Consider the following 22,912-nt stretch of genomic DNA (forward strand, 5'->3'; position numbering starts at 1 on the left):
GACTGGAACTAAGGTAATCTTATGTTTTGTGTTTCTTATAGAATCAAACGTGAGGCTCAGCAGAAACATGTACAAACAGCTGTAACAGAAAGACAAAAGGTAATCTCCTTAATTTAAAGTGTAGTACAAAATGTACTTGTAACTAGCATGCTCTGCATATTTAAACTATGTCTCTAGTGAAGGAAACTAACCCTGACGATGGCACATAATGAGTGGGGCTCATTAGAGTAGAGATGACTATGAACATGAAACTAATCAGAGGATGGCACATAATGCTGTTGTAGATGTAGTCTAAGTAAAGTCCAGAAGTCATAAATTATAATATATCAACTGCAATACAAAACTATTTTCTAGTTTGGTTGAACTTTGATTGCTAGAGTAAGATTTCTAATCTCCAGGGAATGTTGTTGTTTAAATCAATTGATTTGTTGACTTCACTTTTCTAAACTACTTTATCTTTTTTCTTGTTTAAGTTGAAAGATATTTTGGATAAACGACAAAGTGAGCTTGAGACCAAGTTGGATGGCATTAAAAAAGAATATTTAAAAGAAAGAGATGAGGTTGGTACTTTTTGCCTGTTGTTTTGGCTGTTATTGTTTTATTTTGTTTGTGGTACAATGTTAAAACCCACACACACATGATAGTGTTAGGGATATACCAACAATTGTGGGAAGCATGGTCGAGAGGCTAAGTACGCTTCAACTTAGGCTTGGCTACCTTTGAAGGGGGCTGGAGATTTGAGCATAGTTGTGTTTACTAAGCGCCTAGTGGCAGCAAGGGAAAACCTTCTCCCCGATACCCCCTTCCCCTCACTGGTCCACAAATGAGATTGGGCCATAGCGCTCTGAGCATGCTGTAAGCATGAAAGTGGCGCTATAGAAAAGCTATAGTTTATTTATTATTATTTAATTAATTACACAAACTTAAATCCCAAATCTTGTGGACACAAAAATAACCTTTGTTCTTAACATACAAAATATGTTTGAACACAAACACACATACAAAACATATATATGTCACTTTTTTTTTTTTAAAGACATAATAAAATGAACATATTGTAACACAACTGAAAGTTTATGAGTGTAACACAACTGAAGTTTATGAGTTTGTAATTCATCTCTTAGTGTTTCTTTACCTAATCAATGTGAATGTCATGTCAAGCTAGCATCTTATGCAGCACAACAAATATAAGAATACATTTAGTAACACACTTGTCAGCAGACGATAGATTTATTGAATAAATAACTTGGCTGAATCAGCCGCAAAAGCAAAGGCACAGTGTACACTCAAATAATAATATCACTAATATAGTTACAGCTTCATGTTCAGAATAAACTCAATAGTTCTTTACAACATACTTATTCCTGTTGAAAGATATCCACATCCTTACTCTACAAGGACCCAAGAGACAACTGCCATTTTGACTTCGTGGTCAGTTTCAGACTTTCCAGTGAAAAGAGCCAGAGATGATCAATTGATTACTAAATCACATTTATGTCACAGGGAGTCTCAAACGAGGCTGTGACACATATACAATGACGATAACATTTTGTGCCAAAATGTCTTGTTTTGTATTCCCAATGGGATCCACTGAAAAGAACTTTTCCATCTTGGAAGTTTCTGTTTATTGTGATGTCCTGCTGACATTTTGTATCCAGTTGTGATGATGGAATCTAATGGGATTCTTGAGTTCTCACGTAGCACAATGAAGCACAGAAAGAGAATCCACACATTAAAACTCATATACTTTGATACCAGTACCATGTCTCTCCTTATAGAATTGAGAGATTTTGTTCTCAAACCTTATTATCCTCGGAGGATTGTTTTTGTCATTGTCATTCCCATTCTTAGTCCTTCTAGAACAAGTCACAGTTATCATATATTATCTTATATATTTCAGATTGCAGACGATACTTAAAAAAATAACATAATTGCATCCTACGCATTTCATGTGTCAATCATGTTAATAAATGACTTAAACTCTGCCACATGACTTAAACTCTGCCAATTCATTTTCTTTAAATTGGTTCTAGTTGAAATGTACTGTGAACAAAATTCGTGGCTTTGTCTCTTGTGCTTGCAATGGGCTTGTGACAACATGTTATACTTATAGTTTGTTAATGTAACATTCAAGATTTTCTTGCATTCATTTTTTCCAATTTATTATTTTTTTTTGCAAAGGTTTTGTTGTCGTATAAAAAAGAATTTGAAGACAGTATTCAGAAGTTGGAGGATGAGTTTGGTTTGTGTGGCGAGGAGGACTTCAATGAAGAGGACAACCGGGAAGACATGAACAACTCCTGTGCCGTCCACTCTAACGGGGAGTTGGAGAGAGGTCCTCATGTCGCCACCATAACAGTCACCACGCCAAGCAAAGAGAGCAGATCTTTGGGCGACGAGAACTCGGAGGAGGCTGTGGAAGACGCTGAACTGATAGAGAAAGTAAACAGTGAAGAACAATTGACTAATATGTGAAGATGAGACCAGATCAAAAAACATTTAAGTTCTTGCTTGTTGATGTAACTAATGCATAGTTTCTGAACAAGTTTCAAATTACGTTTCATTTTTCTTTTCTTTTTTTTTTAACAAATATTTTCCTAACGGTTGTGACTGTTGCACTATTAATTGTTCTTAACAATGTTGAGTGTCACCAAAATGCATCAACTAAAACCTGAGGGTATGCTAGATGACTACGTCGTGTTGAAACTGCATTTATATATTTATTAACTTTTCTATTTTGTTTATAGTGTCAACTATTTCTAGGGCCAAAATTAAACTTTTTTTTCTTCAACAGGAGAAATTAGAAACGTCGTAATGCTAGTTGAGCCTTGCATCAAACAGGAAGTGATCAAAGCAGAAGTTCCTTTGTTTTTCTTTAAGTCCAGAAGATTCACTAACTTAAAATAGTCAAATACAGTTTTAATGTCTCACTCTGAAGGAAATGTTTCAAACTCTGTGAGATGTTTAAACTCGGATCAGAATGTGATACAAAACCTATGCAATCTTGTTACATTATTTTTCAGATTTTTCTAATCAACAAAATATTTTTTGTTTTCAAATTGATGACCGAGTGACCTATTTTAATTTAGATCCCAAGTAAAATAACGAAATTCTAAAGCTCATCAGTTTTTTTAACATCATTAAAAGTAAAAAAATTTTGCCTCTAAGTATTTCACCATTTCCCTAATTGTTACCATGACGATACGAATTTGATTTCTTTTGTACATTGGTAAAAGTATCTTTTAAAAAGTGTTATTTACAAGATTAATGGGAGAATGCAATACTTCATTTGATGTACACCATCACTATTCAAGCTGATATATTATGAGAGAATGCAATGATCAAACCAATCGATGTTATATTTACAGTTTTCTTTTGTAATATTTGATGGAAGAATGCAATAGTTTTTGATGTCATCTCTAAACTTTTAAGTGTTGGACTCATGCAGACCTCCAACTGTTTGATCTAGTGTCGTCATCACTGTACAGACCTTGTGATGTGTTTATCTCTTCAGTCATTCCAATCTTTTTTTTTTTCTTCAATATTTCTTTCTATTCCCTGACGTATTGACAACACACAGAATCTATTATGCATTCAACTCTTATTGTTTCATGTACATGTTTCATTCTTGAGAGTCCCTTTTTAAGAAGACATTGTTTTGATTTTTGTTTAAATATATCATTAAATGTTATTTCATTTTTTGAGCCTGTTAGTGAATTGAAATATTTTTTTTTTACATTTCATTGTTTGTGATATAATGAAGTTGTTATTGGCCTGACAAGTTACTTGTTTTCTTTCATGAGTTTTACCAAGAGTTTTGTTAATGGCATTTCACATAAAGTTGTATTTATTCATTTATTTTATTTTGTTTTTGCTTGAGGAGATTGATGAAGCTGTGAAACATTTCCGCAGACATAGACGTCTGATGTACTTTTCAGAATGAGCCTCGAGACATAAGCCTCAATATTTTCCCCCACACATACACACACAATACACACTTATTGTTTTGACCGCAGCCTATGAAAAGGTTATGATGCTGTAATCTGTGAAAACCTAAATCTTTAAGAAAGTTGAGCTGAGCTTCGCTATGGGTTGTTGTACCAGAATTTTTGTTTGCTTTATCAAATAATTCTTCCTAATCCTCAGTTGGATTTCACACTTTGATCAGCAATAATCTATTCAGCTCTTTAGTTCTTCCTATGCCAACTGGAAACTCTATAGATTTACCATTGTGTGAACATTCTTTGAGTTAACTTCCCTTGATGGCCAGAAATTAATTCTTTGTAAAAGCCAAAATGTTTGCCCTCATTTATTGTTTGGCCAGAAATGCTAGGCTTTTTGAAGCTGAATTTTTGGCCAAGTGTAAGGCCAAATATTTTTCCTGATTTGTGACATTCTGTTGTGTTCAAAGTTTTGTGTGTACAATGACCATGAAATCTAATCTCAGAAGTCCTCAGGTTGGTTTAGATACTCATTTTGTTCAAGTTGTTCTTTCAGATTTATAATGAACTTTTTTTTTAAACATGTCAATGTTTGCAACTACACTGTTGACTTGTTCCATTTTCTCTCTTCATTTTTTGTGTTATTTTATATTTATATATTGAAAGACATTACACCATTGAAATGAATTCAATAAATTTCACATTTATTACAAACTTTTTTTTTTTTTTTTTTTTAGAAATTGTTTTCTGGTTCATTAATTTCACCAAAGAAATGTTCAGAAAAACTTTAGTTGTGAACCCCCCCCCCTCCCCCATTTTACTTAGGTATCAGTTTGCATTGCTGAACTAAGGTTAAGTACTTGCAAAAGTTATTTGGGAATCTGATTGAATTGCACATTTTCAGTGTATATATATATAATTGATTGTGCAAGTTTAGAAGTATTGCACATATATTGCAGGAACATTTTTACACCTAGCTCTGAGACATTTAACATTACAAATGTAGCCTTAAAAATTATTAATAGTTCAAAGAATCTACAGCTGTCTTGTTTCGAAGCAGCAGGATACACATTTGAGACCCAAAGGGAATCTACCACAGAAGATATAGATGGTGAAAAGAGAACCTAAACTAACTACTGGCAGACAATGTTCACTGGGTATGGCCAAATTACAGCTTGGACTGCATAGCCACATGAAAAACTTCAAACTCAATATTTGGATTCCAAGACAAGCCTTTTTAGCAAAACATGGAGGCAAACATTTTTGCAGCAGTTCAGAATTTTTAAATTCATTTGACTACCAGTACATTTATACTTTTTTTTATATAATAATCAATACTATATACCAGTGATGCCCAACCTGATTCGACCCGCGGGCCATTTTTATTTCTTACACTCGTGTCGCGGGCCACTTGAAAAAAAAAAGGCCTAAGAAAACGATATTAACTTGAAACCCGTAGATCCCATGCTACATTAATTAATGGGATATTTGAAATGTATATTTTTTTCCCCGCGTCAGAAGATGGCTTTATTTCTCTACTTAAAATATCAGCAAGATTGGGCTTCATCCCTCTACTTAGAATATGAGCAACATTGTAGCTAGCTTTACAACCGAGTCATTTTCCTGTCTCTTTTTGGTAAATATTCCCATCAATCCTCCAATTTCTAGGCTTAGTCTAATAATCTTTTATTTGCGGCTCAAACCAAGAATGCTGTCATATTTGTTTCATAATGTCGTTTATATGTTGTTGTTTTTTTTTAAATAGCCAGACTTTCTTTATGAAACATGTATGTTGGCTTATTATCATGTTCCACAAACAAAGTAAAGAACCGTGTCACTTTTCCTGGTAGAAAACGTACATTCTACACTCAGATATCTATTTCAAAAACGCACAAATGTTAAATATCATGGAACTTATCATTAGGAGAAAATTGAGAGCCCTAACCCCCTTTACGTAAGTAAAGATACATTTTTACAATTTGTTTTTTGGAAAAAGGGATTTTCTACACCTTGTGCCGACATTTCGGCGGGCCGGATGGACTCACGTCGCGGGCTGGATCTGGCCCGCGGGCCGTACTTTGGGCATCACTGCTATATACAAACACATTTGCACATTTAATTTTTATTTCCTGGGACACAATAAATTAAATTTGATACTAAATCTAGAAATAATGGCTTACAAAAAGATTTATCAAATATAAAATTTTATCTACAGTACTAATACAAATTTATATAAAATAAAATTAAGTCCAAAAAAAAAAAAAAAAAGGTTTAAGTAGCTAATTGAGCATCAAAATGAAATGTTAATAAAAAATAATTATCCACAGAGTAAACATTTCTTTACCATGGCAATAATAAAAATTGTCTCCCATGGTAATTTCTTTTGAAACCTAAATGAAGAGGGTTTCATGATTTGTTAACTTTCTGCAAACATCCTCTACATCTGTTTTGTTGTATCCAGGGTCAAATTTAAGTAAGTGGATGCCCCAGGGCAGAATTTTTGTGGAGACCCTACACTTTTTTTAAAGCTTTAATAAAAATCCACTTATTAATATTAATAGTATTACTTTATATTTACACTGACTCTAAAAATATGAAAACATTTTTTTAGAAAGAATAATCTTTAAAATTTATATCCTGTCGAAATTCGGATATTTTTCATTGCTTCTTTTGTGGAGGACCCTCTCTTGTGGAGTCCCCGGGGCTGTAGCCTGGCCTGCCCTCCCTTAAATCAAAAGAGAAAAGATTTTGCTTGATCACAATGTGCAAACTGCTTTAGTAGACAGAGTGACAAGAGGCAGTCTAAGGAGTAGTGAGTGGAGTGACCATGATAAAGAGAATCTACTGTCATCATCAGCCCAATGTACACATTTGTGGCCATGTTCTGATATAACAAATATAGAAGATCCTGAAAGTAAAAATCCCAGTCTTCAGCAGGATTCAAACTCGGGACCCCTGTTTGGAAGCTAAGCACTTTACCACTCAGCCACCGGGCCTCCAGATAGGTTAGTGTACTCCAACAATAACATTGGACACAAGTTTTGCTATTTCTTCTCTAAAAGATTTTTAAGTCCCCCCCCCCCACCACCAATAGGAGGAGCTGCCTAGTTTGCCTATATATATATATATACTGATTTAGTTGATCTTGTTAGTCTCATCTAACACACAGATCTATATATAGGCTAGATAGCAGTATATATAGGTATGTGATCTAACCACTGCCTTCGGGCCACGATCAAGCCCATAGATATTTTGTCTTAAATCAACGAGCCATTTTACTAAGCTCTATTAAATTTTGCATAAACTGGTGTTGACATTTTGAGTTGAAATGTTGTCTTATGCTTGAGAGTTTGGTGAGAGGTGAGAAATCTGGATAGTAACTGAAAAGCTAAGTTCTATCAAAAGTGCTTTGTTAACCCTTAAAGTGCTGAACTGTTTTACATTGAGAGCATACACAATTCTGATGTTTAGAGGCTAAACTACCACACGCGCTTTAAGGGTTAAATTGATCTATAGAGTTTCTCCAGATAGTGGTTTTCCTTAACCAAAGCAGCTTTTTAAAAAATAAATTAACATATCACCTTATGTCAGTAGTTTCAATGTATTCTGGGACGAACGTAATTTTGTACTAATATGGGATATATGTTTATGTATATGAGGGACTTCTTTTGGTCCGACAGTTACGCTGGGTAGGACACGTATTCCGTATGGGAGACGAACGCATGATAAAGGCAGTCTTTTTTTTTTTTGGTGAGCTAAAAGAAGGTCGACGTAACAGAGGCGCCCCACGGAAACGCTTCAAAGACCAGCTTAGGCGTCAACTTTCCTTGGCTGACATAGAAGAGAGCACCTGGTTGCATGCGGCCTCAGAACGAGACAGCTGGAGGTCACTCACGAAGGCCGCGGGATACACACTTAAAACCAAAAGAAAATCTGCTGCCGAGGACAAACGCAGACGGCGAAAAGAAAATCTAAATGGAACACCTGTGGACAATGGTTATGCTTGCTTGGAAGTGTCAAAATATGTAGGTCACAGCTGGGACTGCGCTGCCACGGGAAATACTGCATTCCTCAATAGTCTTCGGACTCGAAGACAAGCCTTGTTATTACATATGATTACCATGATAATATGGTTATAAAAATTAATGCATTTTTGAGTTCATATTCATCTACAAGAGTTTTGGTTCTTTAGAGCCTGTTTCTATTTTTCTAAGTAATAAAAACACTTTTAAAAATATACATAGATGTTATCAAAAATATATAATTTAATTTTAAAAAACATATTTGTAGACTCATCTATACAGTTGAAATTTTTTCAATTAAAAAAATTAGAATAAAAAAAATATTGCAAAAATAAGTAATGCATTGTGTTAGTGACGAAAAAAAATAATTTTATTTGGATTACCTCCCATAAATCTATTTCGATTAATATGAATTATCTTCCTTGTCTCCTGTTTGTATATTTTCCTCCTCCCATCTTACCTCTTAACGTATATATAGGCCAGTGTTTCCAAAACCTTTTTCTCTAAAGGAGCACTTCGCACATCCTGAGTATTTAGCGGAACACTTCGCTTATTTTATAGAGAGATTAATTCACGTGGTGGCCTACTACTTATTTATTCCAGTAGTTCGTGGAACACATATAATCAGTCCTTGGACACTAGGGTTCCGCGTAACACAGTTTGTAAAACACTGAATAAAAATAAAAAGGCAGCTCTAATGACGTTCGCGATTCTTTTTTTGAGATGCAAATTTACTGGGAGGGGGGGGGGGGGGGTCTTTTTTAAAATCATCTATTACTTGATGAAATATATCAGAGCCCGACTTTTTTATTGGAGAAATGTTTGTTGCAATGGTATTTATTCTTTCTGTTACGCCATGCGGAAAAAGTTTTTGGTTTTCAGTAGCCTCTATGTTTTGGATGCTCCTAACTTCTCTTTTGTATGACCCGGGACCATTGAGATGGTACTCCAGAGCGCATACCACACGACCAGAGAGTTAATGGCTTTGACTGGCTCAGCCTGATTTAACACAAACTCAATTACAGAAGTGGCGTCGAGGTCTTGGACAGCTTAATTTGAGGAGCTTTCTGCAAGCAGACACATTGTCGCAATAGTTTGAAAAAAATATCTGGAATATCGCTTAACGTTTCAATATGGCGACTATTCAATGTCTATGGATTGACTTTTACTTGTGACACTAAATCGTTCTTAGCAGTAACTTAAGACTAGTTAGCCATTGAACGAGAATAGACTATAGCAAAGGCTTCCAAATTTAATGTCAATCTTATCAAAAAGAGTTTCACATATGTAAGTTTCACAAGGAAATCAAATAAATGATAAGTACTGATGCTATATCATCAACAAATCTTGGAAAATAGTTAACACTGTTTCCATTCATTAAATCGACATTTAGAGATACGGTTATAAGTGATATGTCGAGGTCATATTATGTAACTTTTATAAAGGTTAAGAAAATAACATTGGTTCAAAATATTTAAAAAAAAAACGGAAAACCTATTTTATTTGCAAAAAAGTGTTTATATAATGTAAATTAATGCCATAAAGAGATCTGTGATTGCAGACAAACTGTATATAAAGTCATCACAGAGAATATCAAACATTATGTATACATTGAGCGCTGATTGTTTGTATCTCTCTTGTTATGGTTATAGTAGTAGTGCCGTGTGAAGTACTTCTAGTCAAACTGGATTTATCTCCCTTATCTGTGCAAAGTTGTAACTTGATCCCAGGGTGGGTGTGCGAGAAATAACGTGTACAAATAGACAAAGTGAATTGATATAAGCTGTGTAAAAACAAAAACATTTTTTTAAATAGTTGCTCTGATTGATTACATGTATTCAAAATAAGCTGCTGCAAAAAAATAATAATAAAATCGCGGTTCCTTTTTTAAATAGCGTACAATTTCCTTGTTTAAATTTATATTGAACACACTTTTTTATCAAAATTTTTTTTATCAACATTTTTTTTTATCAACATTTTTTTTCTTCGTATAATACGTCAATATTGATATTTTATGTTCTCAAGATTGTTTTTTGTGCCAGATATAAATTAATTTATTTTGAATACTATTAAATCATAGACATAGACTTGTAGGCCTATAACATATGAGGTAAAAGGTCAAATCGATTTCCAAGTGATTAAAGCAGCAGTTCTCAACCTTTTAAGCTAGGCGACCCATTTTTACAATCCCCTATTCTTCCGTGGACCCCCCCCCCCCCCACACACACACACAGAGAGCAATAGAAGAATAGACAAAAACAATCCATATTTTCGATGGTCTTCGGCGACCCCTGGCAAATCATCAATCGACCCCCAAGAGGGTCGCGACCCACAGGTTGAGAACCCCTGGATTAAAGGATCAGTTCCCTTCTGGAATAACATGGCACTGTCAGAGACGAGAGTTTTCAAAACTCTCAAACCCGTAATTGTCTTTCCCAAAAGAGACTTTCTCATCTTGATCACTCCTTACAGATAGTTTTAGATCTACATCTTTCCAGCCACTATCGTCGCCCCCAATAAAATCCGTCACCGGAATTTTGATCGGCTTATCATCCTCAGCAGAAGTCGAAGATTTGTTACTCCCGCCATCTTCTGTGTACGCGTCTGGCTGAACTTTCTGCTCCTCCGCGTCTGCGAGATCCAGTTTGGCATTGGCGTCTTGCATAGCCTTCCCGGTAGTCTCCTCTAGAAACGTTACCATGACTACAGAGACTGCCATTAGTCCACCCATCAAAGAGAAGGCAAGAGCAGGCCGATCTTCCTGATAGGACAAATCAATAGACAAATCTTTGTAATAATAACTCTATAATAACATATGGAATTTAAAAGGGGTACAACTGAAAGTCCATCAATAAATAAATGTAATTAGAAATCAATGATGAGAATCTGGTAGTGATATTGGCACGATGGGGTCCTAAGGATACAAATGTGCAAAGATAACCGCGCCCATCATGTCCCAAATAGGACTTGTTTAGGCTGCAATTAGGGCTAGGCGGTATAACGCTAATCAAAACGGTACAGTGTCATAACGGCAATGTTTAAGGCCTATAGGAAAACTGAAATTTATTACATTTTATAATTTATGAAATTGTAATTTTATTAAATTCTAAGTTTATATAATTAGATAGTGCACTGGGTATTAAAATCCCTATTAATATAAAAGTGCTCGGTCTTTGGTATGTTTTTAATTAACTCTTCCAATGTTTAGATTCAGTTGTCCTTAACGTCCGGTTCCCTTTTATGGACTTCTTGACCAAGGAAAGGCTTTTATCCATGGCCAGGATGAGAAATTGGCTCTTCACCAATCTCTCTGTCCGAAGTCCCCCGCCTTATCCGAAGCGATTATGTATTCACATCCGGTGTGTCGCTGGACACGGCCCCCTTGAGCCAGGCACAAGTTCCCTCTCACGTGCGAGGCCGGAGGCCGAGCCGCGTGGGGGCCCTTCGTATGTCTATAATGTCCCACCGCACCCGTGCGAGGACCATCACAGCGCGTATGGCCCCCGTTAGGGTGGGGGTTGGACTGGTTAGCGAGCCTTTTTTTACATCCCTACCACGTGCAATGTACAATTGCTAGCCCACTGAGAGCTATGTGTGCTACCTTTCTTAGCCTATCCGACTCCCTTGGCGGACGTTTCCACGGAGGCGCCACGCTGAGGCGACGGTAGCTGGAATTTCCGCCGTCCAATGTTTAGAAGACTCTTTGTCTTCTTAAGTGCAGCAAAGGTTGGTGATTAAGCACGTTTAGTCTGCTGAGTTTTCTGTCAATGATGGCAGTTTGACGCATATCAGTGACGAATTCTGAATCAGTATTAAAGCCAAGACAAACCATCTGTATGTTCCAGTTGCGAATCGCATTAAAAAAAAAAAAAGAAAAGATTCCATATTTATTCTACCGTTACCAAGATGTTCATCTTTTCTGGAGTTTAAAAATAAGCCAACAATTGAAGAGATTTTTCAGGCTTAAACAGACCTGTTTTAAATCAAGTTTCGTAAGTTCAAGCGTAGATATCAAAGCGAATGTTACAGATAGCAATAGTTAATTTGTATGTATGTGTGTCTGTGTGTGCAGTGGTGTGGCAATCTTGGCGCTAAGGGGCGCACTGATGTAAGGACTTTCAAGCAATGAGTGTTGTCATTGAATTAAGTGTCTTCATGTCTTGTAACCATTACTTGTAGGCAACAGACACTAGAATAGTTTTCTATAGATATACTGATACATAGCTCACTTTGGACTACGTGAATCTTGCTACGCCTCTGTCATGCCTTTTTTTTTTAAAATATAAATATAAATATGATGGCATCATGTTTAAACCTGATTGTTTCGTGAACAAGTTAAAATCCCCTTCCTGTGGTTACATTTTTAAAAATGTTAGCGGTGATATGGTTACTGAATAGATCTAGTGGTATACGGTGCATCATTATACAAACTTTTATTTTTACCAAATTAAGAGCAAAAGGGGCGATAACTCCTCCGATCCTGGCTGCTACATTTGCTGCTCCACTAGCCAGACCTCTGCAGAAATAAAGACACAACACCAAACAATCAGAGAAACTTGAGTGGGGCCCCCAAATAAGTGTTCTTTACATTTAAAATTAAATATTACGCAAAATGCAGGGGCCCTCAAAGAAGTCAAACCCCTTGGGCCCCCAAACGATGGAAAATTCCTAGCTACGCCCCTGTATAAAGGCGCTGTAGTATATAGCAAAAGTCGAAGTAAAACTATTACAACAGCAGAATTCAAAGCTAATCCAAATTTTACTAATTTTGATTAGAAGATTATGCTGACCTCATGACTGTAGGGTAGGTCTCATTGGTAATGATACCAATACAGCTCCAGGCAGTGGTCTGCGTGCCTCTGAACAGCATACTCAAGGCGTTGATGATAATGTCTCGTGTATAGGTGTCAGTGACTAGCATGGGAAAGACATGTCACGGAATTTATAACCACCAACTCATTTACATTATAAAACACACATTGTCGTATCATTTATATTATAAAACACAGATTATCTTATCATTTACATTATAAACACAGATTATCTTATCATTTACATTATAAACACACGCTATCATTTAATTTATATTATAAAACACACACTATCGTATCATTCACATTATAATACACAGATTATCTTATCATTTACATTATAAACACAGATTATCTTATCATTTACATTATTATAAAACACGGACTGCCTCACCAGTTGAAAAAGAAATCAAGTTGCCAAAGCCACAAGCAGCTGATATACACAACAAAACAATGGCGGGTTTCTTCCTACCCCATCTGGAAAACGAAATTCAAAACCAATATTTGTCCATGTAAGCCTTTATGCATTGATTTCTTATTGATTTTTTAATAGATATATTCTCTATAATTCAGATTGATTAATTTTTATGGTCCAATGGTAGACCCTGAACTCCATCACATGTCTATCTAGGTGCGGAGGAATATTGTAACATGATGGACTAGTTGTGCAAGCGTCATCTTACAAAAAGTGGGCTAAATTGCGGTGAAAACTGTGAAACACAAATATAATAATGAGTCCTCCATTCTTCTTTAATCACGCATTTCTTTTTCTTGACCTTGCAATAGGGGCTTACCTTTTTTAATTTGTATACAAAATTTCAACGCCAAAAGCCACATAAGAAAAATATACCCTAGGTATATTTAATGCATAAATCTTTAATTGCAACGATGTATTTAAAACCAATAGTTTCAAGTGAAATATTTGTTTGGAGATCTGTCTCAATCTAAAATAGACCCGTATGCAATATATTAAGAAGAATAGCTTTAATTAGTTTATTTAACTTAGAATCGTTCAGCAGCGTCAGACCAAATGAACCCCTGTCATTCGTGTTTAAAGACGCAACTAGCCGTCGTTACAAATTGCTGGTGAAATGAGACAATCACAGACACAACTAAAAGAAGACCTCACTTGTGGAGGATGCATGACAGGACCGCGGCAAATGGAATGCTGATGACGTTCATGACGAAGATGTTGACGTAGAGATTAAACTTGAGAGCTGCTGTGGAGAACGACACTCCGTAGGCGCTCATAGACAGAATACACCTAGAACGATAGACAAATTAAATCACTTAATTTAGAAAGTATCCAGGACAGAAGACGCAAAAGTAAAGTAGCAATTATACATAAAAACACTGAACCATAATCTTCAAATACAAAATTTAATAAAATACTCAGAAAGACACAAAGATAAAGGCACATTCCTCGTCCCATATGCTAGGACAAATTTGTACAAATACTCCTTCTTCCCTAGTGCTATTAGAGCATGGAATGGGTTGCCTGAGTCAGCCAGGAAAACCAGTGACTAACCCTAACCCTAACAAAAAAGATAAATGCACATTCCGCGTTCCATGTGCTAGGACAAATTTGTACAAATGCTCCTTCTTCCCTAGTGCTATTAGAACATGAACTAACAGGAAAACCAGTGATTTGGCAGAATTTAAGGCATTGCGCGTAGGACGTAATCATCTTCTTTTTTGAAGTAACGTCTGTATTATATAACATAAGATAAGATAAGCTATATACCAGTTTGTGTTGAAATGGTATTTAAATATCAAGAAATGAAAAGTCAGTATGTCTAGTTTTTTAAAGTTTTATGAAGTCTTGCAATTATTTTGTTAAATATAGATGATCTGTTCAAACTATTTTTAGATTAGTTTGGGTCATTGTAACTCTTGTGTTTATGTTTGTAGTGTTGTTGTAGCGCCTTGAGCCTACATTACATGGGCGTAGACAGGGTGTGGGGGTTGGGGTGGTTCATCCCGACAGTCTTACCAACTGTAAGATTCAAATGTAAAAAAAAAAATGCAACGTAAACTCGATGACCCATCCAAATATGGATTTATTTTCTCTGTTGTGGGGGGCCCCCTTGTTGTGGAGTTTCCTAGGCAGTAGTTCCGCCTGCTTTCCATTAAATCCGGTCCTGAGTATAAGTATACATGTATAACTATTCGTTTCGTTTTGAAAAAAACAACAACTTTTTATTCACAGCATTACTGTTCTGTTACTACAGAGAAATAAGTTAATGCAGACTCTAAGCGTAAGAATGAATAGAGTAGATACATAGACATAAATAAATATAGACTGGAAAAAGGAAATAACTTCATGTAACTTGAAAACATGTAGCCTATATCTATTGTATTCGGATTTCCGAATTCTGAAAAATTGCATGATCTTCAGTCTTAGAGATTAAACAAAACTCCTAGACATAAATAAAGTACACAGAAATGCAAGTCACAAATTTTCGTTTCATAAAACTCTATTATCAGCCAGTCTATATTTATTTATGTCTATGAGTAGATATTGAAGTCTCTCATGTTGTTACGTCACATCCTTTCCAATAGTTTTCACAAAACATCAACAAGAAATAATGACGCAATATAAACATTTCACAATGGACCTCATTCACCAATCGTAAACAAACAACATTTAGCCACGTGATATTATTGAAAAAACAACGGAAAAAAAATTGTCACGTGACAGCCTGTGTGTATTACATAATTTGTAAAGAAGAGATAGAGAATCACGTGGCAAAATGTTGTTTGCTTACGATTGGTGAATAAGGTACATTATTCAGCGATGTAGTTAGCGAGCTTAGATCGAAGTGTTTCAACTACACGCTGAAAAAAATTAATCTCGACTAAGGCCGGATCTAGGTATGTGGCGGCCCTGGGGAAGGATTTTTTTTTTCGAAAGCTCTGATAAAGATCCACTTATGAGTGAGTATATCTAAAATCATGTTATTTTTAGAAGAGAGAAATATAAACCTTGTAAATTTAATCTCACTTCCCTTTTAAGAATAATATGCATATTTTAGTTTAATAAAGTTTATGTTTTTGAATGTGTGGAGGGTAAGGCCCTTGGTAGACGCACTGTCGTAAATCCGGAGCTGTATTGACTTATTCCAAGCATGCTACAAGCGTACACTTCTTCATCACGACATTTTTACCAGCCGTAAAAATACGAAAAAAAAAAGTTTCTGACATCGAAATTCTGATATGTATTTTTTAATCTCTTTTGTGGAGAGTGGAGACCTCTTTCTTGTGGAAGCCCCGGGGCTGTAGCCCCTGCCCTCCCTTAAATTCGGCCCTGCCTCTACTTATATCAACAGACTTACCAAAGAAGCTGCAGAATGAAAGATTTCTTCAACAAATTCCAGCCTTTGTAAAGATGAATGTATGTATATGTCTGGGTACGAGTTGTCTCTTCCATGGCGGCGATAGTCTGTGGAAGGGAGTCTACATCTGAAGATGTTTGTGTTTTGTTAAATAGTGACTAAAGCTGTGCTTGTGTGTCTGTCAAAGATTGACTTAGCAAGAGGTCTTACCTTAAAGACTTCTAACGAACCAACCGGCGGAGGTTTCCTGTTCCACTTGGCTATTTGCTGGACAACTTCCTCCGCCTCACCCACCCTCCCCTTCACCGCAAGCCACCTCATACTTTCAGGGATGAAACTTTAAAGGAAGAATGAAAGAAATTTTTTTCAATTCTCATAAAAATAGTTTTAAATTAAAGTAAAAATTCTCGACAAAATCTCGATTTATGCCTTATCGCGCTAGATGCAGCATGGAATGTCGATAGCATAACTGAAGAAAACATTAAGAAACTGGAACAGGCACAAAATAGAGCAGTGAGATTCATAACAAACGAATGTTTGACATTTGACTAGAGTAACACCTTTAGTAAAATCACTAAATTTAGATAAAGGCACATTCCTCGTCCCATATGCTAGGACAAATTTGTACAAATACTCCTTCTTCCCTAGTGCTATTAGAGCATGGAATGGGTTGCCTGAGCTAGCCAGGAAAACCAGTGACTTGGCAGAATTTAAGTCATTGGTTAATATGCATGACTAAATGCATGACGCGTAGGACGTAATCATCTTCTTTTTTGAAGTAACGTCGGTATTATATAAGATAAGATAAGATAAATTTAGATAGAAGACTCAAAAGTAAAGTAGCAATTATACATAAAACACTGAACCATAATCTTCAAATACAAAAGCAAAAACTAATAACATACTCAGATAGACACAAAGATAAAAACACATTCCTCGTTCCATATGCTAGGACAAATTTGTACAACTGCTCCTTCTTCCCTAGTGCTATTAGAGCGAGGAATGGGTTGCCTGAGTCAGCCAGGAAAACCAACGCTTGGCAGAAGTTAAGTCATTGATTAACATGCATGACAAGATTGACCTAGAAACAGGCGTAGGACGAAATCATCTCTTTTTTTTAAAGTAAAGTCTGCATTTTATAAGATAAGATAAGATAATTCCCTGGTTGCCTGCAAGAGAAATAACTAGGTCTATATCATAGTCTCACAAATGAAAACATACAAAATATATTAAGCGATGAAAAAACGACTTTACCGAATATGATCAAAGCAAACTTATAACAAGAAAAATTTTGAAAAAATACTTGAGAGAGAGAGAGAGAGAGAAAGAGAGAGAGAGAGAGAGAGAGAGAGGCAGTGCTTATCTAAGAGGAAGAATTCCACATTTACAATCATATATCTCAATAATGTAGAGTTTTTTCCCTTTTCGACCTCAAACAAAATAACCAATTACCAGTAATTGACTATTTGGTTACATTTTTATATTGATTCATGTTTTGTTAGGTACGTATGGTTGTGGGAGAAATAATGTGTTCAATATACTGCGGGGACAAAACCCCCACATATTTAGCCACATGTATCAATACTGAAAAATTCATTTACCTTTTTTAAACAAAAGAACTAATTAACAGTGATTATTTTAATCGATTCGTGTATTGTCTTCGCCATTGAATAATTGTGCAAAGTTTAAAATTGATCCGAGAATGGGTGTGGGGGAAATACCGTGTTAAAATTTTTACCAGACAGACAGACAGAGTGACTTGATCCAAACTTTGTCAAAATGACTAAAATTTAAACTTAAAATGTTTTGTTTCTCCTTTCATATGTTTATATTAAGACTTAATGCCAACACAGCAAGTGCATTAATTATACAGAACCTACAAGTATCCCAATGCTGTAGGGATCGTTATGACCCCACCTATCCAGTGAACCCATTGCCAGTCTGGCATTCTCCAAGCCGTCAGGGCCATCAGGGCTGGGCCAAGCTGGGAGGCCGGTATAAGTCCAGGCAATGCTCTCACAGAAGGAGTCAGAAATTCCATCAGATACGGATTTAAGACTGTCAAAAAGCCACCAATAGCTAAGCCAATGAAAAACCTGAAAAATATAGCTTTTTTTTTTCAGTTTTAAATGATACTTGTGGTATTTAGATTTAATAGGGTTTGTTTTTCTAGAAGAAGTTAAAAAAGATACATAAACAATTATTATTGATACTAATATAATTATTCAGTTCACAGAGGGATGGAAAAAAAAAGAAATAATTCGTTCAATCACACCAGAATGAAGGTACAAATGTAAATAAGAAAACATCTAAGATTCGACTTCTTTGGAAAACAAAACACAAATCAGAGAACAATAGTTGCATGCTGCCAACTAGATAAATATGCAGATACCGTTCAATATAAATATTACATTTCATAAAATAATGCAGTTGGCAGCAGATGGCCTGTGATAGAGACAGTTGGAGAGCTCTCACTAAAGTCGCGGGACACACATTTAAGACTCACTGAAGTAAACTTGCCGAAGACAGGCGAATAGATGAATAGACAACTTATTTAGACACTCCCCCCCCCTTATCCTGCGCGCAAAGACTTTGTATTCATGCATTATATGGCAAAATGTGCTGGTCACAACAGGGTTTGCTTGGTAAAGTGAAATTCTGCATTCATCTTAAATCTTCGGAATACACTATAAAACATTTAATAAGTTTTTAATTGCTTAAATAGACATAATCATCTTCCGAAAAACTTGAAACATATCTTAAAGAGTTACATACATTTTTGCTAAGAGAAATGTCTAATTACCGAAACACCGTGAACATTTCCCAGTTGACGGAAAAGCCAGCGATGATGTTACAGACACCACAAAGAACAATGCTCATATAGAAAGTCTTTTTTCTACCAATAAGGTCCACCAACAGTCCAGCCAGGAAGGCCCCAGCTAGTACACCGCCCATCTGGACTGAAGTGGTCAGTGGTAGCATCCACTTTCTCTCGCAGACGAGCTCCCACTGAAAAAAAAAAAATGGGCATAACTTACTGATTTGTGTTTAGCTGTTAATGTTAACACCTCAGGTCCAAATACTCTTAATAAAAAATTTTATTTTTGATTTCCTAAGTTTGAGTTGTATCTTCTGAAAACATTCTACAGAACAACAAGTATTATGATGTTTGAAAGCTGCATTTAAAAATAAAAAGAATTCAGAAAAAGGGAAGTAGTTTTGTAGAAACTAGATTCTCGCTAATTATCTGGGTTGAGGTTTCTTATAACTTCATCTCGATCAGAATGATGGTAGATGGATTACACAGCAAACTATTTTTATTATTCTTTTTTTTTAAATGACATCTCAGTGTTCATGTCATTTTGTTGCTTTTTTATTTAAAGAATTAACATTTGTACTTTATATTCAAGTAAATATTGAATTGTTAACACGACCCCCTGTTACTTCAGACGTACCCGTAGAACTTACTTCATTTGCTACGGAGTTAATGCCCGTGGCAAAAAGTTTCTGGACACACAAAGATGTGCTATTCTGGCACGTTTTGGAGAACATTGATGAGTTACTGTTCTTGGAATAGCAGAAGTCGTGCGGGTCATGGGTGTTTGCTTCAGGAACACAGCACCATTGGGGAACGAAGTTAGCGAAAGACATCTAGCAGAAGACACATTTAAGACAGTGAGTATAAGACACGAAAAAAAAAAAAGAAATACTTTGCAACAATCTATCTATTCATCTTGCTTTCTTCCAATTTCCAATCAGTCCATCAATATATCAATCAATCAATATATGTTTCTTTCTTTTAATCAATCAACCAATATATTAATCAATCAATCAACCAAAATATATATCAATCAATCAATGAATACATCAATGGGGACATCAATCAATCAATAAGTCTATCCATCCATCCTTCTTTAAATCTTCTTCTAATCAATCAACCTCTCTCTATATATCAATCAATCATTCAATCAATTTATCTATCTATCTATCTATCTATCTATCTATCTATCTATCTATCTATCTATCTATCTATTTATCTATCTATTGTTATGCTCCAATCAAAACTATTCTAGCTCATGCGAGATCACACAGCTGCTCGGCTTTCCAGACGCTCTTCAAATAACTGAATAACGCTTAGCAAACATTTAAAGCGTTTATTTACAAGAAAATGGTCGTCAAGTCTTCTCTGTAAAGCGTCTGTATTGTCCTTCCCTCTCTGACGTCTCTAAACATGACGTATTTCCAGTCTAGTTCTATCTACTCTTTTGGTCTCGAGATTAATACTCAACATTATTCTAAATACATATCATAACACTATCTATATCTCTAGATCTATCTATCTATACATATATGTATGTGTGTGTTGTGTCTGTGTAATGGTGTCAAAGCAAACCTCCAACATAGTCCACATAATTGGAAATCTTGGCAAAGTTAAAAGTAGGACAAAAATGACTTGAAATCTGCCATTGCCTCCTGCGGCCTCCAATACATCTTCAATGGTCTTCAATTTAGTGGCCATCTTTCTGGGGACATAGAGGCCTTTCAGTTTTGTTTCTAATATCAACATTCAGTCATACGAGTAAGACACTGAGACGGATTTTTAAATAATCCATCTTGGATATCTGGATAACTTATCCACATCCATAGATTAAATCTAAAAGTTTGTTACTTAGCTTGATATATATATATATATATATATATATATATATATATATACTTATCCACATACATAGATTTAATCTAAAATCTAAACGTTTTCAACTTATCTGGATAACTTATCCACATCCATAAATTTAATCTAAAAGTTTGCTACTTATCCGGATAACTTATCCAAATACATAGATTCAATCTAAAGGTCTGCTGCCTATCGTCGCTCAGTAACTTTGGTGGAATACTTTGCCTAAATCTCTCGTAAAATACATTGTCTGCTAATACAGACGTTACGCATAGACACAACCCCATGTTTATGAGGTCTCTATAGAGATCTGATTCACTTTATCGCATTATAAGCAAATGATTAGTGATATATTTTAATGTAAAATATTACTTTGAAATATAATTGATATGCCTTTATAAGAAAAAGTTGTTCTTTAGTAACAGGGCCTGTGTGCGTTATTTAAGGCCCTCAACAAAAATCATGCATACGGTCTATGGTAGCTTAGGGTCTGGAAAACTTCGACTTAGTGAACTTGTAGGCCCTAGAGCAAATAATACAATTCAGCTAAGAAGTGCAGATTGAAATGGTCATGTTCAACTCAACAGATAGGCCTATAATTAGATCCACACCCAAATGAATGTAAGCGCATATGCGTGTAGATTCTCGCAAATAAATCTAACTATCACACTTGTTTTTATTTTGAATTCAAAGTAGGCTACATCAATAGACTTCCCCGCCAAGTTTATGATTCTGTACTTACATTATTATAAGGAGATTCACTGAATTCTTTTCACAATGAAATTAAAAATAAGACGAGTGTATTCCATTGTATGTTTGATTCATTGTAAGTAAACAGAGAGTGACTATAAAGATTTCAATGACTTTCTGTACTATAAGATAACAAAGTATATTTAGGTAAAAAACACTATGGCCTATAAACTTCAGTTATTATGTCATTGTTATTCTGTTTATAGGTAGACACTATCGGACAGTCACAGGTATCATCAGGTATCTGTACTTTCTTTTCATTTAACTGAGTCGCTATTAGCGTCTGTGTATCGGTCAATGGTGACTTTTTTTCACTGATACGTTTTTTTGAAGCAGGGGCGTAGTTGGTCGAAGGTGGGTCCGAGTTCCACATTCAGCCTGTCTGAAACGTTTGCTCATCACGAAACTCGTTTGTTTTAATTGTTGATTGACTTTGACCTGATTCTGAATCCACATTCAACTGACTGACTTTGACCTGATTCTGAATCCACATTCAACTTTGAAAGTGCTGGAAAGTTTTCACATTATTTTGTAGTGGAAATAAAAGTCTGGGTTTAAAAAGCCAAGACAGTTTCTCCTACAAAGCTTTCATTGCTAAGTAGGCCTACTAGCAATAGAGTAATTTGTTTTTAATTCACGAAACGCATATGCAACAGATTGTTTGTACAAATGTAATATATATTTACATAAAGTAATACTAATGTTACTTCTTTAGATTTGACAAATTTGCATGTTTTTTTTTCCATTATATTGAAGCTTTTGAAGTTGACTTTATATGTTCTCACTCACGTCAATCCAGAATATGTCTAGTTCGTCTGCTGGTAATACGAACTCATCACTTATAATACGCAAACAAAAAGAACAATCTTCTGATCATCAACAATTCTGCAGACCCATATTAGACATATTACATTCAAGCAAAAGATTATGTGGCGCATAATCAATAATATATATATATATATATATATATCCTCCTTCGTTGTCGAAGATGAGCACATTTCTCATTTCCTTAGGACTCGAAGATGACTGTAAAGTCCAAATCTCGCTTTAAAAAGCCGGCGGCATACGTGGCATGAGTAAGTTTGGTCAGTTGCAGATAGGCCTTCTTCTTCTCTCAGCTTTTTGTTGGTTCGGCGCTCTATCGCCCTGGCCACTCTTCTTGCTTCAAATCTTGAGACTCCGAGACTCACAGCTTTACGCCATGAGTAGCGATCAATAGCTAGTGTTTCCCAGCCGTGAATGTCGATATAGCATTCCTTGAAGGAGCTCTTCAGAGTGTGAACACGGGAGATGAGAGTTCCCATAATCAATAATAATAAAATAATGAAGGGTGTCCAGTTCAGAACGAACACGTTTAAAGAATTATTCCCCTTGCTAA

General features: G+C 35.5%; 2 protein-coding genes across 12 annotated transcripts in view; one reads left to right on the forward strand and one right to left on the reverse strand.

Annotated features, from left to right (window-relative positions):
• The window catches only part of LOC106069940 (1-phosphatidylinositol 4,5-bisphosphate phosphodiesterase beta-1-like), a 130,249-nt gene extending 125,594 nt beyond the window's left edge, over positions 1 to 4,655 (forward strand). For 9 of the 10 annotated variants that reach the window (XM_056022938.1, XM_056022940.1, XM_056022944.1 and 6 more), the window contains 3 exons: positions 42 to 99; positions 474 to 560; positions 2,182 to 4,655. In XM_056022938.1, the coding sequence (XP_055878913.1) occupies positions 42 to 99; positions 474 to 560; positions 2,182 to 2,475 (439 nt within the window). In that variant the 3' untranslated portion in view covers positions 2,476 to 4,655. The remainder of the gene's footprint in view (positions 1 to 41; positions 100 to 473; positions 561 to 2,181) is intronic. The other variant, XM_056022941.1, reaches the window with a different exon arrangement.
• A 4,936-nt stretch (positions 4,656 to 9,591) lies between these two features.
• On the reverse strand, positions 9,592 to 21,728 carry LOC106069950 (solute carrier family 22 member 7-like). Of its 2 annotated transcripts, XM_056024581.1 has the most exons (13): positions 21,527 to 21,728; positions 20,503 to 20,632; positions 19,578 to 19,760; positions 18,913 to 19,118; positions 17,990 to 18,205; positions 16,320 to 16,446; positions 16,110 to 16,216; positions 13,904 to 14,038; positions 13,169 to 13,251; positions 12,754 to 12,877; positions 12,407 to 12,479; positions 12,193 to 12,229; positions 10,589 to 10,724 (listed from the first exon to the last, which is right to left on the reverse strand). In XM_056024581.1, exons 2-12 carry the CDS (start codon positions 20,626 to 20,628, stop codon positions 12,224 to 12,226), a joined length of 1,386 nt encoding a protein of 461 aa, XP_055880556.1. In that variant the 5' UTR covers positions 20,629 to 20,632; positions 21,527 to 21,728; the 3' UTR covers positions 10,589 to 10,724; positions 12,193 to 12,223. The 2 variants fall into 2 exon arrangements, with proteins under 2 accessions (XP_055880555.1, XP_055880556.1); XM_056024580.1 differs by lacking the exon at positions 12,193 to 12,229 and having other exon boundaries at positions 9,592 to 10,724; positions 21,527 to 21,723.
• Positions 21,729 to 22,912: the final 1,184 nt, after the last annotated feature.

Source organism: Biomphalaria glabrata, chromosome 3 (assembly GCF_947242115.1).
Source record: "Biomphalaria glabrata chromosome 3, xgBioGlab47.1, whole genome shotgun sequence".
NCBI lineage: Eukaryota > Metazoa > Mollusca > Gastropoda > Planorbidae > Biomphalaria > Biomphalaria glabrata.